Below are 19,204 nucleotides of genomic sequence, written 5' to 3' on the forward strand. Positions count from 1 at the left end.
ACTCACCTCATGGAAACGCTTGCATTAAGCATGCCGCAATGAATTTTTGAAGTGATCAACAATAATGGTAGAGCTACTCATTAGTTCATGTTTGGAACTTCTGTATTGGGAGGATTTACGTTTTGGTTTTTTTTCAGAGGTGTGGTCTTAAACTTTTGATCAGCTGTAAAACAGCCTGCTTCAGTTTAAGCGTTGTTTTCAATAAATTGCCTGCTCAAAAAAAAAAAAATGTTTTGTCTCACTCCCATTTCTTCTTGCTGCATGCTGAAGCTCACCTTGGAACCTTGTTAAGATCCAACCATGCAAAATATGATTATTTTTTTTTTGCCATTTTTCAAGTGGTCTTAAACTTTTGATACTTTTGGACTGTATTATGAAGTTGAAGTATTTGGGACAAAATTCCTTTTAGATTGTCTTCTTTTGTCCTATGGCTTGATCAAGTGACAGTGACATCACATGACCTTCTGACATCATACTTTTGAAAATGGTGTGTGAGATCAGCTGTTCTGCTTTCAGTACACCTATCTGTGTTTGTCAGATTGGTCAGATGCTGCCAACACCTTTCTTGTGAATGCACGAGTAAATGTGGAGTTAACTCAGCGAGCTAATATTCAGCTTTGCATGATCCCTTATCCTGCTTGGTAATGATAGGGTAACTGAAACCAAATAATAGACATATACTGGGGTAAACTTTGTTCATAGTAGAGTATAGTATGTGTTGTATTTTCAAAATAAAACCCTTCACTTTCTTCTTGGGAGACAAGTATGTTTTAAAATTTGTGCAATAAGATTATTGAGAAGAGCTATCAGTTATACACAGTGTTATTTATTTATGGCAACAATATGCAACTTTCAAAATAAAAGACCCAAAACAGTCATAGGATCTGAACATGATTCTTTAAACTTATAAATAAATAAAATAAATAAAATCCTCCATCTACTTATTGGAAATCATCAATGGTCTGCCGTTTAGTGTATTTTACTGTATATAATAACCATTTGCACGTAACACAAATTACTCTTGTATAATATTTTAGCTTTTTTGTCTTTTTTAAAAAATTTCTTACATCCTGTTTTTATTTTCATTATATCCAATTCGCTGTCTTCCTAAAACTTACAATTTCAAAATAAAAGCTACTTAAAAAAAAAAATAACATGATGCTGATATTTCTAATTTTCAAAATATAAGCCCTACAGTTAGTTATGGAAATTTACCATATTTTAGGTGCCAGATTTAAAAGTGTGTACAATTGTGAAATGTTTTCTTTCTTCAGCTTTCACCCAGCCTTCTGAACTACCATTACGGAGGAGGAAGCAAGAGATGAAGTCCAGCTGAGAACAGTATGTCTTCTCTTTCTAATAGTTTATATTCTGTGCTCCTCCCCAAACTGGTTAGACTGACTGTTCCTCCCTTAGTCTAGTTCTGTTAAAAGGGAGTTCTTGCTCCTCACTGTTGCCATGTGCTTGCTCTTAGGGGAATGTCTGACTGCTGGGGTTTTCTCGTTAACGTCGAATGTTATGAGAAAAGAAGCTATAAAGCTTGAGGTGACTGTTGTTGTGAATGGTGCTCTATACATAAAGCTGAACTGAAAGGCTAAGGCTGCTAAAATTACACACAATGTGCTGATTTTATAAGAACATATTCCAGCAAAACTACAAAGCAGCAATGCGTAAGACTGCCCTTTGGCCTTACACGGTATAATGAACACAGAAATGGCCAATGACTAAATCGGTGTAGGTTTGCATTTGTCTCGAGGATGAAGACTGAGGTTAAAGAGGGTCAACAGAGTCAGACGAACAGATTTCAAGTAAAGACAATTCTACTTTTTCAGTTTGTGGTATGTGACATAAAACACCTTCAGTGAACAACAGAAGCATGTTGAACCAAGGAAATAAGATCGCTGCCATAGAATTCAAGGTAAAAGGAAAAGAGAAAGGAGGCTCTTGTTTTTAAACACACTCTCCAAAATAATGAGGCAAAACATCAGAGCATTACATTTATTTTGACACTACCAAATTACTTACTACCGAACCATCATGCAAAAGGAGCTTTTTCAGCATATTCTTCCAGTTGAGCAAAGCCTACAGAAGTGGAATATTTTAACCACTGTGTTTTACACATTCTCAGTTTCTAAGCAGCATCACTCTTTTCTTCATTCTTCGTTGCACCTTCTTTATAACTCAAGACACAGAGTCAAGCCATTTAGCAAAACGAAAGTTACAGACCTGGAGTATATACATCTTTCAAAAACGACACAGATAATAGATTAAGCCATGTTGCACCAAAAAAAAGAAAAGGACACAGATCTCTGATTTAATTTAATTTCGCACCTCTTTTTTTTTCCTTCTTTTTTTTTTGGCACAAACAGCGCCTTAAGACAAAATTCTGCAAATGTCTAAATGTGACAGCTATAGAGGTTGGAGTGCGTCATCACAGAGACTACCAGAGCCACCGCAGAGAAGGCACTTAATAGTAACAGATGAAATTCTGGTCGGCTGATACTTTTTGTTGTGTTTGGCAAGCTCCTCCTTTTGTGAATGGAGCGGGAAAAATGCGGGAACTTAAAAATACTGCTGGGTGAATCTCTGGTGGAACTCTTTGACTTTGTTGAGGAGGATCTTCAGCTTGTCGGTCGGTGGCAAGATGGTCATTCTGGGCAAGAGGAGCAAAGAAAAGAAAGACACAAATTAACCCTAGTGATGTAGAAAACAGCAGATGGCCCAGCTGTGAGTTCTTTGGACTTCCAGAATCCCAGAAGAATTAATTTAGAGGTTCTGACAGAGATAATATTTAAGATGATATTTTTAAAAAATTACATAAAAAAATGTTTTGAGCCACTTGTTCAAAGCCACTCTAAAGCAACAGGACTGCACTAAAACCAACATTTATGAAGGTGATTGTTGTTTTATAAAAGTGTATCTACTGAATAACTGAATATCTTGATTTTCTGACTGTAGGTTGCACATTTGCTGTGTACCTGAAATGGTAGGTCCCATCTTTTTGGCCAAAACCACTGCCAGGTACGAGGCAGATTCCTGTTTCCTCCAACATCTTCATGCAATAAAACATGTCTGGCTGCTGTCCCTTTTCCTGAGAGAGAGAAAAGCAAATATTATATGTACAAATCTTGATATTTTGGTGGCATGGGGCTCTTTAACTAAAAGCAATACTTATAACAGAAAACTGTGAGGATATATGCTTAATTTAACTTAAATAACAGTAAATAGTATTTTCAGTTCAAATAAACAAAATTAATCAATTAAAAGCTCAACTGGAACAAATTACAACAGAAAAAGCTCAATAAAACAAATACCACAATAAAATAAAATAAAGTACCACATTAAGCTGTACAACATGACTTGAGGGTGGATGAGAAGTTTAAGATATTTTAAATGTCTTCACTATGGTGACCCTCAGGTACAAAATACAACTAAAAAGAAAACATGATGTTTGAATTTTGAAAGGAAAAAAATCCATATGATTTTAATTTATTTAGTGAATTTTAATTTATCTGATAATGAACAGCTGATAGAAGATATATGACTTAAAAAAACAAAAAAGAAACGCTGTCTGTGACTTTTGGACAAAGTTAAAGTTGTGTTTTCTAAAAAGATATTTTTTGGGTTGTTTTTTTTTAAATCTCAGGCCACAAGGCAAGTTAAAGAGGATTAACAGCAGATCTGTGATAATGCAGGTATGTGTGTGTTTTTGGGATAATGCTACTACTTTGTGGTCAGTCACAGGAGCTGACCACATGTCAGTGGGTCAATGTGACGTTACCCTCTCTGAGGCTGATCAGATTCTCGGTGCTTTGATTCATCCGCTCTCTGTGAAATTCCTACAGAACAATTGCCCGTGGGACAGAACTGAAACCCTGAGCCATTGGAAATCATTTGTTCTTCTAAGAAAGCAAGGCGGCGCGTGGGCAACGAGCTGAGCTTCTTTGGCACGTTTCACATCCACCACCGGTCTGCATGTTGTATTTAATGGCCATTCCTAATGTGGCTTGTATGTAGTGTGACATGAGTGCAGTTAAGGCCGTGAAGGTCGCAGAGAAATATTTTTAAAACGATAATAGCAGGACTGCAAACATGAGCAATTGGAGATTAGAGAGAATGTTCTGTAGAAATTCTTGCATAACTGCAATGTCTCTCTTCTTTTGTTGCTTCTGATCAATGTCATCACCCTGAAACAGAAATGGTGAATTATTTATAAAAGAAGGTTCAGGACTGACCGTGGCCTCTTTGACAGCCTTTTCAGGGATGGTTATGCGAGGAAAGGAGTACATAGCACCCTGCACAGGGTTGCAGCTGATGCCTTGGACCGTGTTGAGAACTTGCTCTGTAAGTTTGGCCTTTTCTGCTAAGGCACTTAATGTGGCTGTGCGTTCCTGGATGTGGGAGAGAGATATTGGGGGGGGGGGGCACAAAATTAGATCCAACATATATACATTTATGATGCTGGGATTCACTTGATTGGATTACTTTATCTGCATGTTGCAATCTTCTGTGCTGTAAGCTCCAATAAAAAGTTTCAAATTCAGCAGCGTTTATAAATGACCAGTTTCTGCAAAGGGTTTTATCTTATCCCTGCCTAAATGACTCTGAGGTGCACTTGGACAGTTTACTGCTTAAATTTACATCACACATGACCAGAAGTAAACAACATGGGCAGGATCATGCTGAGCTTAAAAGAGCTTTTGATTTTAAGCTTTGTTATAAGCAAACCATGAAATATCTTTTGTGTTCTTCTGGATGAACTACAGTGATACGTGAAGGTAGGGCTGCAAAACAATGAAATGATTATGACTGAGCGCTATCTAAAATGCAAAGCAAACAAAAATCAAGTGGTCCATAAATCAGCTCCTGATGACGTGCTTGCATGAGCCAATCACAGCTGTTCCCTCCACCGCACGGCATGAATTTACCTGGATTAATCTGGACGAGTGACACTGCGTTAAAAAACAGATATAGAACAAAATGTCTGGCACAGCAGAAGGTGAAGGGCTTGTCCCTCAAAGCCGATCATTAGCCGTTATTTGAAAATACTTCCAAAAAGAAATCATTTGCAAAGAGTGCTGTGTCTGTAATGAACACCAATACAAAAGGACTTCAAACTAGTGACTGGGGCTGTAAGCCATCATTAGAAGAGAGTTTACTGATCATTGACAGCTTTTATGCAACCACAGGGGTCACTGCTTGCTAGCTGTGATAAAGAATGTAGGTTTATGATATTTAAGCTTCAGTGTCATCATTTTATTTATATACAGCCCATGATGGTAGACTGAGTACCTTGATAAAGCTGCCATAAGAAGGTTCCCCAGGCTGTGGAGGGTTAACCACCAGGTCCATTAGAGCCTGACCAGGAACAGGAGGGCATAGACGAACTGACAGCAGCTTGGTGAGCTGGTCCTTCACTTCATCGTCCATGTTGATGATTTCCATGTAGCCCCCACGAAAGCCGCACCTACAAGGCAGATTATAATGTGAGAATTACAGCAAACACAAAACAAAACACAAAGAAAGAGAGAAACGCAAGCTATATATTGCAGCCTTACTGTACTATAGGAGCTAATTGTTGTAAAACGTCCTCTTCAAATAACTATTTTTTAATAGCTATTTTATCCCCAGCACAAATAAGAGGGGGAAAAAAAACAACTTACTCTCCCATGTAACACTTGGAGGTTGAGTGGAAAGACGCCAGTTCCACTGTTTCTGCGTACTCGGGCCCCATCTCAAACAGGACCTTTTTAAAGGAGTGGAAGTGGCATCCCTCAGCATACACATTATCCTGGTACACCTGGGAGATGAGGACAATAGGATAGATATTAACAAGGTGAAGAAGATTATACATCAGACAGATGTCTTAAGACATTCAGAGAGATTACCTCATCAGCCATGAGAAAGAGACGTTCCTTTGCAGCGAATCGAATTACATCCTCAATGCACTGTCTGCTCTGAACCTGACCTGTAAAAATTAAGAGGCTCATGATAGGGCGGCGACTTTAGATTTGCTGCCACCTAGTGGCTCTTCCAAAATACATGGAAGGCCCAACACACATTTCAATTTTTCTTGCAGAAAAGATTTAATCCAGCTCCAGTCTCCCCCACAACTCTGAATTGGATAAGCTGAAGAAATTGGGTGGGTGGATAATTTAATATCAGTGTGTTTTGGTGTTTAGCTTGTCTATTAGGATATACATATATATATATATGAATACAACAAAAAAGATGCAAATGTAATGCTAAAACAACAAGGATGCACCAATTAATCACATAAATAGATTAAATGATGCAATGAGTTTCAGAGACAGCCGTTTTTTTTATAAAAATTAAAATTTTTTTCTTCTTTTTTTTAATTCTCTGTAATAACTACTTGATTAATTGACTTTGACATATGCAATAATATGTAATGATACTGATGGTTCCTAAATAAAGTGTCATAAAGAATTTACCTGTGGGGTTTCCAGGGTTGATGATGCATAAGGCTCGGGGGTTGCAGTACTGCCTGGCCTCATTTACAGCACGCTGCAGCTCAGTGATGTCCAGGCTCCAGCACTTTTCCTCATTAAGGAAATAGTCGATCTGCACAGCGCCCAGTTCGGCCAGTGCAGCTGAATACAGGGGATACTGAGGTATGGGTATCATAACACCGGTACGGGTTGTACCTTCGCCACACACCAGCAGCTTCAGCATTGTCTGAAGAACAGGTCAGAAAAGATTTGTGATGCTTCAGTTATAATGCTGACTGCACTATGAAAATTAAATTTTTTTTTAAATACTGGTGGCTGCCAGTGCTAACTCTCATCCTCCTAGTAGATGCACCTTTGGTATCAATTTCAAAATCCTACGTTGCTTTGTTCTTTATTGCATTTACAAGTTTTTCAAAAAAACTTGACCTCTGACCTTTACGATGAAGTCACTGAGATTCAAATTAGTCTGAAACTTTTACAGATACCTCTATGGTATCAATTTCAAACTCCTATGTTACCTTGTTCTCGAATTCTTGCAAACCTACATCTGCACGTTGCCCACTGGCCCCGCGGGGTGATGATGTTGTTTTCTAAAATAATTAGGTTATTGTGTGCAAATAGAAATAATTTAAGCTTTCTAAGGGAAACTAGGATGTTTAAAAATGTTGTGTTAAAACCTCATGCTCTGTTAAAAAAGCACTTGGAAAATTTTTGACAAAAACTTTTAATTTCATAAGGGTGGGGCTAATAATTGTGCCCTCATCTGCATGTACACATAATCAGATTTTTGAATTACGTAGTAGTTTGGCTGCATCTTGCTTAACCTGAATGCAATATATAACAAATATATACACGTACAACAAAAATGCACAAGAAATTGTTTCGTTGTGAGCATTTTATGAAAAATAAATATTATGTTTGAGTAAAAACTCAGCTAACATTACTGCCAGATAGAGATGCTATCGTTTTAGGTCATTTCTCTTGGAGAACAAAACCGTTAAACAGCCCAGACAACCCATGAAAGGGGTCATGAGCAGGTAATACCCATCTAGCTAGCCAAAATGTTCATGCATCAGTGATCCAGTTTCAGCCTTTCTTTGATTGGCTGACATTCAATAGATTTGTTCTCACACGTATTTATTTCCCTGCTAATTGTTGCATGTACAATGCATCCTTTAAAAGCAGGCTCACTGCTGAGGCTTTAATTTCACAAGCCTGTTTTTGTAGTTCAGTGTTCAAAATCAAAATCGAGCTACTTTCTTCACTGTTGCTACAAGACAGATGTGCATAATTAAAATTAAAATGGAGACATAAATCACAGTACCACAATGCCGTCGCTGGCTCCTGTGGTGAGATAAATGTTATCTGGGTCACAGGCCACACCGCCATCCCGTCGTTCAATGTAACGGGCCACGTCCTGACGCACAGAGTCTATGCCTTGACTGGCACTGTAGGCACCTGAAGGAGATTCATATGGAGACGATGCAAGCTGCTATAGTAACACAAGCTCTAGAATCACCGCAGTGGCTATATATCACTCAGTAGGTGTATAAAAGGACTAAGGGTGATAATTACTGACAAAAAAACCCTAGACCTCATACACACCCATACTGTTCCCGCCACAAGACTGCAGAATGCGGCATGCTCTACTTTTAGCATCCTCTGGGAATGTGCTGTCACTCAGCAGTTCAGGGTAGGAGCAGAGCGCCAGGACCTTTGAACAAAGAGATTGAGTAAGCATAAGGGTGTATTATCTGCATGCATTACTACATAAAACAGGCACACTGACAATGACTTATTTGAAGAGTCAGCGTTAGTGTGAAGTACATTAACAAACATGAAAAGAGTTGTTATATTTAGATAGAAGTAAAGGGAAGGGTTTAGGAGCAGACCTGTCGGAAGAAAGTGATTGGCTGCTGGCCCATAGCATGCGCGTCACCAATGTTGGCCTTAATGACCTCTGCAAAGGGCTTCTTCATTCCCTGTCAAACATAAACACAATTAGCAGCAGTTTAACTATACATTTTGTACACAACAACAACAACTTTGATACATCAAAAAGCTTTTAAAAACAGACAAAGACCATCAGCTGCACCTAAATAACCTTAACACTATGCCTGCACTCTTTTAAACACGTACATAACTGTTCCAAACACACGCACCCCACACTGGTTTACTGGACATGAGACTTTATGCAGCTGCAAGTTATGCAGAAAAATTAAAAAGTTGATCATGTTGGCCGACACTGATATGATATGATTGATAATCACCTATCAACAAATAGTATGATATTTACACATGGCAGTGACTCTAATTTGTATCGGTTGAGTCATATCAGTTTACTGCTAGCTAAATGTGGAAAGACAGTCAGAGAAAGAACTGAAAATAGAAAAGAAGAAAACAGAAAACAATAAAGGTACAAGAGTCAGACTGATATACGATTTTTAAGGACCGATATGATATGTGGAGAGTTAGAAATCTGATATTTCAGTATATCAGCTGATTCCTCCCTCCACCACAACAGGGAAGCTAGAGTGTCAAACATGCAACATCAACACTTATGGTTGAAAATTGTGTTTTTTGAGTCTCCTCTTCGCTTTTTACATTTATAGGCTGTTCTAAATGTCAAATCAGCACTGGTTATCTGCAAAATAGTAATCGGCCCAGAAATTCACAATTTGTGCATCCCTAGTTTGCTTTACTGAATGTCATGTCCCAGATATTATCCCGAACAAAAACACTGGGGAAAGTTTTAGCAGCTTTATAGCAAAATGCAAATTCTTTCTAATTTTTTTTCAGTCAGCAAGTTTTTGGGGGGAAGTTGGGGGGGGGTGTTTGTTTGTTCAGTAATGCATTAACAAAGCCAAAGAAAGGCATGGCTGATAAGCAGCAAATGCTGATGTAAACAAATAACGACCCCCACCCCCTCAAAAAAGGAGCAAAAAAACAAAACTCTTTTACATGAAACGCATTCAAAAGATTCATCAAGCTCTCAAAAAGATATGTATTGTGCATCAGAGACAGTTAATAAAACAAAATATCTTTAGTCTCAAGGCTTATGATTAAATTCCACGAACCCGGTCATTTAAGTAAAATATAAACTGCAGATAAGACAGATAAGTATGCACAGCATTTGTGTAAGCTGTGTTTATTCAGGAGGAGACGCAGACCACTTGGAAAAGTAGTTTAATGAGTCTAGAACAGCTTTGATGGAGGTCAAATGTGCAGACACAATTTCTGCCTGAGCAAACCAGCTTATCACATCACTTCTATTAACCTTGTGAAACAAACAGACTAACATTACACAAAAAGCTTTCAATCTCTTTTGTGCAACCTTTAAAAATAAAAACAGCATGGATTACATGAAGCAACAGTAAGCTAAATGTTTGAAATAATTAGCCATGAATATTATCTATATAAGAGCTATTTGTTTATGGTCTCCCAGGCAAATAATATAATACTCCAAGGTCTGAAAGATAATCTCCTGACCAACTGAGACCTCTGACGGAGGATAAACAGCAATGCAGGGAAACACACAGAGACACATGCACGCAAACACATGCTGCTAACACCAGATGTTAAGACACAGTGTGACAGTGCAGAAAATCCACCAGTGAAACTACACGCTGACACCCTGCAGAAATCCAAACAACACATTTGATTTGTCCAGTCCAGTTCAGATTTTAGGAAACATGAGTCCCTCGCTCTCCCATTGGTCACACACAAGAGGCGTCTCTCAGGCTGAGCCAATAACATTAGACAGTGTGCATAACACCCCTGGGTCAAAGAAGCATCCATTCATGATGGTGATCTTTTAGAAACAAAAGGCTGACCTCTGCTCCTGGCCTGTGCTTTTTGTTCATCACTTATAAAACAGGAGAAAAAAACAATGCTGAAGGTCCAGCAGGAGAGGCAGTGTTTCTTTCTACTGAGGGGCTTTCAACAGTTTCGATTTTGCAGCAAAAAGTCTGTTAGAATAAAAATTTCTTTGGTTTGTTCAGCTAACAGTGCTCCAGCATGTTCCCAATAGGCTCAACAGTCTCTTCCATGTGTCTCAAATACAAACCCATCACATATTATACAAAGGAAAACATTTGGGGTGTTTGCATATTCCTGTTCATTCTGGTAGAATTAAAATATCTGGCAGCTCATTCAAACAGCCCCATTCACTATCAGCTAGCCGCTCATTAAAACTAAACAACAATGACAGTGTGATATTTATCACTGCATATGCATACTGGTACAGTAGGTTGGTGCAGTTTGTCTTGTTTCTGTGCTCTTTGAACAACACATACTTTGTATGTGCTAAAAGGAACAAGGCGATACTGGTCCTCATCCAAAAAGCAAACAAAATTTACAGAACAGGGGACACAGCGTGCCTTCTTGTGTGTGCTCACATGCTTAACGCCCGGACAAAAGAGAGAATATTATTCTGACTCATTTCCCAAAGTGATCTAAGACTAACCAAACCTGTTTGAAAACGCAGCTGTCCACAAAAGAGGAAGGCGTGCTGCGATAACTACGAACAATTCCAAGAATAATTGGCATAATTTGGTGAGTGCTTCAGAAAAAATGGAGAAGCTGAGAGTAAGCTTAACTGAGATACATTTCTCCCTTCTGTGCATACTGTGCAACAGTATGCAATTAGAGAACTAGTTTTAGTTAGTAGTAAAGTTTATTACAGTTTACCAACAGCTGTAAAAAGTTGTTTCACTTGTGAAAATTCTCCTGTACCTTTAAACCATAACTGTGCTTCTACCAACTGAATCCAGCTGCAATTTTGTCTGCTTTTTGAGCACCTAAACATCAATTAGCACCTGATATAACTGTTGTAGCTGAGAAGAAAATCCCATATGTAGAGAGAGTGCTCATCTGTGGATGAGCATCAGTCAAAGTAAACAGAACATAATACGTTTGGAGTAATTGAACCATCTGGGTAAAGGGCTACCACTGTCATTAGAGACCCTGTTGCCCGATGTTACCGTGCATTTGACCTGAGTGAAAACCCGCTCGCATACTCATCCTTTAACTAAGCAAACCACTCAAGAGAAGACAGTTTTCACACCAGACTGCACTCAGTACACTAACAGCTGGTTGCCACATCACCATAGACAGCGTGTGAGGAAGGGATTGAGCAGAGCAGATAGAGAGAGAAATTAGCAACAGGTTCTTATTTGGTGCCAATAAAGTGCAAAGAAACTTTTCTATTATTTACTTAATTTCAATGTGGTTATATAAGAGCTGAGAGTTCATTTTTAGGAGAAGACCGCAAATCTCTCTTAGTAATTCAATTCACCATAATGACAACAGTTTTTCCTGGAATGCAGAAAAACGTCTGTGGATTAGACTATGGACTTTCGCTGTGAGGTCAGTTTGTATTTTTACATAAGCAGTCATCTTTTAGAAACATGGAGTCAATAAGACCAGCTGAAAAACAAGTTAGAAATTAACCAGGTGCATCACAGAGAGACAAAAGGTAGCCATCTGACAGACTTTGATAACAGGGCGTGTAGAGGAGTTTACCAAATGTAAACAAAGACTTTTATTTGGCAACAGTAGTTTGTACCTAAACGTTAGAACACTAGTTAAGGGAAACCTGCTGATCTGCAATTCAAGCCCAGTAAAAGTACATACACTAACTTGTTCACACACTGAAACTCTTTCACTGAATCATATCTATCATTTTGTAGGACTTGAGAACAAAGTAACATTTAAAGTCCCATGAGATTAAAATGGGCATGGGAGGTGAGTGGCATTTGATTGGTTCACAGCTTTACAATAACTTTCAAAGTAACACACACACACACACACACACACACTCATCTTACATGGCCACATCAGAAGTTAGTCTTTATTGTCAGGTGAGACACAAAGTAGTGTTCAAGTAGGACTCTAGGCGCCCTTGTACAAACCTCTGAGAGCTCCCTCTCTAGCTCCACGGCGCGCTGTACGATGGGTCCCCGCACGGCGTACTCCACCTTCTTCACCGTGGGGTTCATGGTGTCGATGGTCAGCACCTTGGCCCGGGACATGATCCCGTTCTCGGACATTTTCTCTTTGGGAAGTCCACGCCGCGTCGCACTCAAACTCGATAGGGCTCTGCCGGGAGAAGAGGAGGATGACAGAGGGGGACAAGTCAGTGAGCGGGTCCTGGGGTCGCCGCCGGGCCGCTGCGCTCCGCTTCTACCTGCTAACACCTCGTTCCGCCCGCGGCTTAAAAGCCGGACGTTTCTGGAGGAGAGCACCTGCATCCGAGCGGCTGACATGTTACCAGACTCTTTCAAAACAGCCGAGCGACTTTAGAAAACGCTTCTGCGGGCACAGCGAGCTGTACCGCGCCGGTTGCTTCACCGGAGAGAGAAGGAGTGAAAATAAAGTTGAGCAAGAGGAGTGACTGCCGAGATCCTAAAAACGACTCCGCGCGCACACAGTCGAACCTTTAGCACGCGCTGAAGTTAATGGGAGGTTTCGACAAAAAAAAATATTGCGTCAGAATCTGAGGGTGGTGACAAAATACGACTGTATTATAATACACTACACAAAGTTTTCACTGGGACTTTTTTCTTAGGCGGTGCATATTTAACAACACGGCCGCCAGCGAGCGTACCCCTCCCCTTTTTGTGTAATCATCTATATCCCACCCGCTCTCCTCCGTTACCCGCCGCTCCGTGAGGCTGTCAATCAGCGACGGTTCTCCGGTTACTCAGGCTAAACCGCTCCACGCCGGAAAATAAGCTAACCGGCTGCTGACTGTTAACTTCACCGCGCTTTTCTCTTTGTCCCGAGATGCCCACGCGGCCTGGGTGGAGACAGAAGCGCTCCTTTATGTAAACTAAATAGTTATCAAAGCCCCTCCTGCGTGGACTGCAGCTTTGTTAAACTTCCCCCACGTCCCCATCCCCGTGGATTAATGCAAAAGAATGTGAGAAATCTCCATTTCCTTGTACCACAGGAATAAGCTGAACCACGCTGCAGTTTATGTAAAAATCTGCACAACACGTACACTGTTCCTGGATTAGGAGGCATTACCGTTTCCCATGCTCAGCAGTGTTTCCAGGCCATTGGGAGTAAGGGTCAAACATAAGGAATAAGGTCTGGCCTGGTAACACTGGTACTTCAGAATGGGGTGGTCTTTGTCTATGACTGTGTCTCCTGGCTCACAGCAACTTCTACTAAATGCAGAATGAGTATGGAGTGCAGTGCATCTGATGAGAAGCGAGGACTAGAAAGCACTTACATGCTACTGATCCTCAGTGATTTTCAGTAAAGCTGAGTCTTCACACTGAAACGTGAGAGTGCAATAGGGTTCCTCAATTTATCGCTGCAGTTGTAGAGAAATGCAAAAACACTGTCATTTATTCATCACCACCAGAAGTGCTCATTCAGCAATGGTGTGTTTCATCAGTAATCACAGCTGTTATTACACCATCAAGTCCTGTAAAATAAATTTTTTGTAACGCAAAGATGTTCTCTTTTTTCCCCCCTTGCATGTAAGTTGTCTCACAGCTTTCTAGAAATGTGAAAAATGTTCTACACCTGCTACTAGCTGGGTCATAATACATAAATACTTAAGCATATTTAATGAAACCCTGCAAAGTTTTACCCTCATACTATGAACATTTTTATGGTTATGGGCTTTCGAAATGCTTAATTTTCTCAGCATTTTTTACTCTAATTATTTCTTAATGCTGTAAGACAGAAATGATCTTAAACACACATTTGAGCTCAAATAAAAAGTGCAGTGAGTCCTTGTTTCTGTGACTTTATATCATGGACAATAAAACTGGTGCAGTCTTGCTAGCGAAACTATACATTCTGCACACAAACAAGACTTGAGTGGATATAAAATTGGTCTGGTTGCAGTTTTTAAAACACAGATTACATGTATTTTTCAGACTTCAACATTTCTGTCTCATCTGCAACATTTGGGCCTCAGACATATACTTCGAGGGCCTGTAATTTAATTTAAACTTTATGACTTAGCTTTGACAGACTTGAATACCACTGAAAACATTCTGTTTCATTTAGGAAGTGGTTTTGAGGTTGTACTTTCTGTTGTACAGCTGAATATAAAATTGATCTGGTTGCAGTTTTTAAAACACAGCTTAAATGTACTTTTCAGACTTCAAAATTTCATGTAGCTAGTTCCTGTACTTGTGTCTCCTCAGCCACATTTGGGCCCCAGACATATACTTCGAGGGCTTGTAACTCAAAACGTTCATACTCTCAGTGCAAGGCTTTTTAAATACACTAAAGTTACTGCACAAAAATATCAGCTGATTCAAAGAGTGCTGAGGTGGAAACGTTCAGTTTTGACCACTTTGATTACTCAGCTTTGACTGACTTAAATAATACTGAAAACATTTAGTTTCATTTAGGAAGTGGTTTAGAGGTTGTACTTTTTGTTCTACAGCTATTGAGTTTTGCAATGAATCTCTCAGCCAGTAGTGGGCAGACCCATCAACATGAGAAAACACATGAATGACTGACTCAGTGACATCAAGACCCAGAGAAATTAACCAACTATATTTAGAAACAGATAATTTCACCTCCTCTGTGGTCAGACTATTCAAAATGTCAAAACAACAAAAACAGCAGGCAATTTTAAATCCAGTGTAAAATCTTCACATTATTCTCCAGTACATTTTAATAGACATTGTTACAGTGCTGCCCTCTAATGTAATAACCAGCTTATAGAGAGGCAGGGCAGTTGTGCGACAGTGATGCAAAACAAAACTCAAAGCACTTTGGTGTAACATTTCAATGTGTTTTTATATTTTGCCAGCATTAGAGGCAGCGTAGTAGAAAATGTAAGAGCTTGCTTACCAGTGCACAGTTAATCACTGTCTTTACAAAAATAGTAGCTGATCTTTATGATGTGAGATTTGTGTGTGAGCATATAATATGCTTGCGTAAATCAGTAAAGAAAATGTAAATTCACATTAATGTTATAGCTATTCACCTGTGATTTAAAAAAAAGGTGTTAAACAGCAAATTCAATTAAAACCCTGTGGCTGCTACTATATCAGACAGAGTCTGTGTAGCCAGTGTACGCAGTGCAAACGTGGGCACAGATGGTAAGATGAGCAGAAACAGCTGGTGCTGTGGTGTTTGAAGTCCATAGCTTTTGCATTCCTCTGTAACTAGATAACATTGTTGGGGCTGGTGGGAGAATCCAAGAGGAAAGTCTTCAGTGTTGCCTCTTTGAGCCTTTTCTTCTGTGGAGACATATAAAGGCTCTTCCTGGGTGAAGTACCGTGATGTGCTGAAGATATAAAAGAGTTTCAGCAGCTCCCAGCAGCGGGCCTTGGAGAGTAATGGACCATCGTAATGGTAATCGGAAGTCCGTACACAGGAGACTGCACGGCGTGTTTCGCGGTTGATGAGAAGAAGTGCCAGCACATCGGGCCGCAGGGATACAGACCCTGGTAGGCAGCGTTCTCCAACAGCCAGGCACTCTCTCAGGGTCTCGACCAAAGGAGACCAGAAACGACCCACCAGCCCAGTCTCAGCTCCATGCAGGGATGGGGTTGGACCGCACAGCACACATACGTCTGCTCCGGGCAGCAGCTGGAAGCAGAGAAGACGGTGGGCTACGGTGGGGCTGCCATGAGGAAGGAAAATTGGGTAATCACAAGAAGCCGATCCAGAGGCTGAGTGTGAGCGTATCAAAGCAGAAAGCAGGACAACTTCCTGCGGAGCGAGGCGCCACCACTTTTCAGTTGCCGTAGCGATTCGCCCATGAACAACGAGGCAACCAAACTCGCTGTCTGCAGCCTGAGCAAAACCATCCACTGCCACCTGAAAAAGAGCGGGGTTTGGGGGCACCAGTGAATCAGCACAATGTGTAAGGTTTCCCAGAATACCCTCCTGCTTGTCCTCCAGCAGCTCATCAATGAGACTGAAGCAGGACCTGAGTTCCCTTTTAAGCCTCTCAACATTCCGGACATTAACCAGCTCATCCAGCCCTAACACCAGCACCATGCAGCCCCACACATTCTCCAGGAGGCGTTGTAGACGGGCCTCCTCCTCTTTGCTGCTGCCCACTCCGCCATCTCCACCTCCACTGACAGCGATGAGCATCACACTGTCCTGGAAAACTCTCCACACCACCTTCCCTCCACCTTGGGTCTCAGAGCAGGTCAACACTACCCCCTGACCACCTCCGAACATGTGAACACCATTTAGAGAGCCTATGACAGAGAAGGGCAGCTGTTTGGAGGCTCCTCTTGTGAAAAGAGGGACCCCGCTGCTGGCTGTGAGGCAAAGAAGCTGTGTAGAGCCATCCTGGAGCATCATCGTGGCAGAAGTGATTTAAGGTTATGCATGCGCCCAACAATCTAGCTATTCAGCTGCATGAGATTACTGAGCCAGCTAACTAACGGGTTTAAATGAGCTGATTGTATAATGACAATGACCGAGTAAAGTTGCATCAGCTAGGGTGAGCCGTTAGCATCACGTAATCCATTTTCTTCCAGCTCACTGAACCGGCCACGAACAATGAGACAAGCTATCAAGCAGCAAATCTAGCTACTATACCCGAATATATTCTGCCGGCTAGCTTTGTCAGCTAACTGTAGTTAATATGTCAGGTTAACAAAAGCAGTTACCGTCGTTTCCACAGTAACGCTGTCCCATGATTCATTCTTCACACCGGTGAGAGCGGTTTCATTCGGCTGGTCGAGCTGCAGTTACGACTTAACCGCTCTGATGTAACCGCTCAAGGAGATGGACATGGAGACCGACCTGGGTTCAGTGCCCGCGTACATGGAACGGCTCTCAACACGGATGTGATTTCCGTACGTTCACATCTCGCGAGAGCTCAACCAACTGCTCACCCACAGTCGCGAGCTCACGAGCAGATAAGATGCCCAGTTCATCATTTTCCCAGAACATTGTTATACAAAATGCTATACCGTTTGTACAAATGCAAGCTGCAAATCAACATTAAAAACAGCCTGAGCAATTCAGACTAGAGTGTCCTTCTGTATACAAATATAATAAAAATGTTTTATGTATAAAGAGAATGTCAATTTTTTTGTATTGCTTTTGTTTGGGGTGGTCCTGGGATAGTAACCAGGTTTTAAATCAAAGATGTAATGTTATCATCAGTATATGCTGTAATTCAATAAAGAGGACTCCTGTTACTAACCCAATACAATGGAATTTTCAATATATATATATATATATATATATATATATATATATATATATATATACATACACACACACACACACACACACACATACATATTTGCTTTTGCAAAGAATGCATCTGGGACTTCAGTTTTTATGGAAGAGGATTAGGGCAACTGGAGAAAAAAAAAAAAAAGAGTGGGCACGTCTTTTTTTCTTTTCTTTTCTGGAATTCAGAGAAAAAAAGCCAGAATTTAATCTCAGAATTGGGGGGGGGGAGAAGACATGCCCTTTTTTCCCAGTGGCCCTAATCCTCTTCCATAGTTTTTCCACCTACTGTTCACAGAAGAAATGGTCTCAATAGAAGCGCAGCCATCATTGCCACTGTTAGATTTTGTTCCACCATGTTAGTACTATATGGAAACCATCCAGTTGGTAACAACTTAATTTTTTTTATCATGACAGGGATCTGCCAATACAGTAAAAGCATAGTTGGATAGAAAAATACAGTGGGTCACCTTCCTCTCAAGTTCTTCCACATCCTGTATCATAAATGTAGTTGACTACATTACTCTAAGTTGACTCAGGTAACTGTGTTATTAATGTGCTTTTAGATTTAACTGCTGCCTTTGATACAGTGGATCATAAAATTTCTATTTCTCATTTAGGTTGGTGGGTGTTAGCGGTACTGCACTGCAGTGGTTCAGATCTTATTTGGCAGAGGAAACTTTCTCTGTGAAACTTGGTAAGTTTGTATCCTCTGTTGCTTCTCTTCAATGCGGAGTCCTACAGGGTTCAGGTTGAGGCCTTCCTTTCTCCCCATATCTGCTACCCCTTGGGTCTAATTTCAGCGTCCCTGAACTACTACAGCCTGCCTGCTCCCTTAGGTCCTCCAATCAGCAGCTCCTTAAGGTGCCAAAACTAGGCGTAAATTTAGAGGTGACCGTGCTTTTGCTATAGCAGCTCCAAAGTTGTGGAATGATCTGCCCTTGCAGGTTAAGCAGACCTCTTCTCTTTCTGAGTTTAAAACTCAGAAAAGATTTATTTGCTGAAGCCTTTAGCACTTTTTAAGAAGTTGACTGTTTTTCCCTAATTCTCTATTCTTAACATTTTCTGCTTATGCTATTTGTATATGTACACCACTTTGTGGACCCTGGTTTATTTTAAAGTGCTTTATTTATAAAGATGGCATGGTACAGTAAGTTGAATACAGGAAACAAATCCTGTCAAATTTAATGCACTATAAACTCTGTGTATGCACATTTAAATATCACAGTTTGGAGTCCCGATCATGACCTAGGACACTTGGCCTACTTACCTGTTCAAATACTTTGATTTAAGAACAAAAAACAAAACAAAACAAAAAACAAAACAGCGTGAAAATATTGAATTGCTATAAATTTTACACTGTGCCCATTTTAATTCTGGCTCAAGAAACAGATCAAAGTACTTCTCTCATCACCAATTTCATGTATAATGCAGCATCTTTTGACCCAAACTCTTCCTTTGGTCCATTTAATGATTCATACACAAGCTGTTTCCATAACTGTTGCCTCTAAGGCTACATGAAACTAATTTCCCTCATATTAGCTGAA

The 19,204-nt window shown here is 40.3% G+C and overlaps 2 protein-coding genes across 6 annotated transcripts; both read right to left on the bottom strand.

Annotated features, from left to right (window-relative positions):
* Window positions 1–1,984: 1,984 nt before the first annotated feature.
* Window positions 1,985–17,263, bottom strand: gpt (glutamic--pyruvic transaminase). Of its 5 annotated transcripts, XM_063461153.1 has the most exons (13): window positions 17,084–17,262; window positions 13,711–13,794; window positions 12,386–12,572; window positions 8,366–8,455; window positions 8,079–8,187; window positions 7,798–7,931; window positions 6,456–6,699; window positions 5,889–5,968; window positions 5,664–5,800; window positions 5,293–5,467; window positions 4,236–4,391; window positions 2,979–3,091; window positions 1,985–2,653 (listed from the first exon to the last, which is right to left on the bottom strand). In XM_063461153.1, exons 3-13 carry the CDS (start codon window positions 12,521–12,523, stop codon window positions 2,563–2,565), a joined length of 1,467 nt encoding a protein of 488 aa, XP_063317223.1. In that variant the 5' UTR covers window positions 12,524–12,572; window positions 13,711–13,794; window positions 17,084–17,262; the 3' UTR covers window positions 1,985–2,562. The 5 variants fall into 5 exon arrangements, with proteins under 5 accessions (XP_063317223.1, XP_063317222.1, XP_063317225.1 ...); XM_063461152.1 differs by lacking the exon at window positions 13,711–13,794 and having other exon boundaries at window positions 17,084–17,263; XM_063461155.1 differs by lacking the exons at window positions 13,711–13,794; window positions 17,084–17,262 and adding an exon at window positions 13,132–13,330.
* Window positions 13,801–17,075, bottom strand: fuz (fuzzy planar cell polarity protein). The gene has a single exon (XM_063461157.1). It carries the CDS (start codon window positions 16,770–16,772, stop codon window positions 15,474–15,476), a length of 1,299 nt encoding a protein of 432 aa, XP_063317227.1. The 5' UTR covers window positions 16,773–17,075; the 3' UTR covers window positions 13,801–15,473.
* Window positions 17,264–19,204: the final 1,941 nt, after the last annotated feature.

Source organism: Pelmatolapia mariae, linkage group LG18, assembly GCF_036321145.2.
Source record: "Pelmatolapia mariae isolate MD_Pm_ZW linkage group LG18, Pm_UMD_F_2, whole genome shotgun sequence".
Taxonomy (NCBI): Eukaryota; Metazoa; Chordata; class Actinopteri; order Cichliformes; family Cichlidae; genus Pelmatolapia; species Pelmatolapia mariae.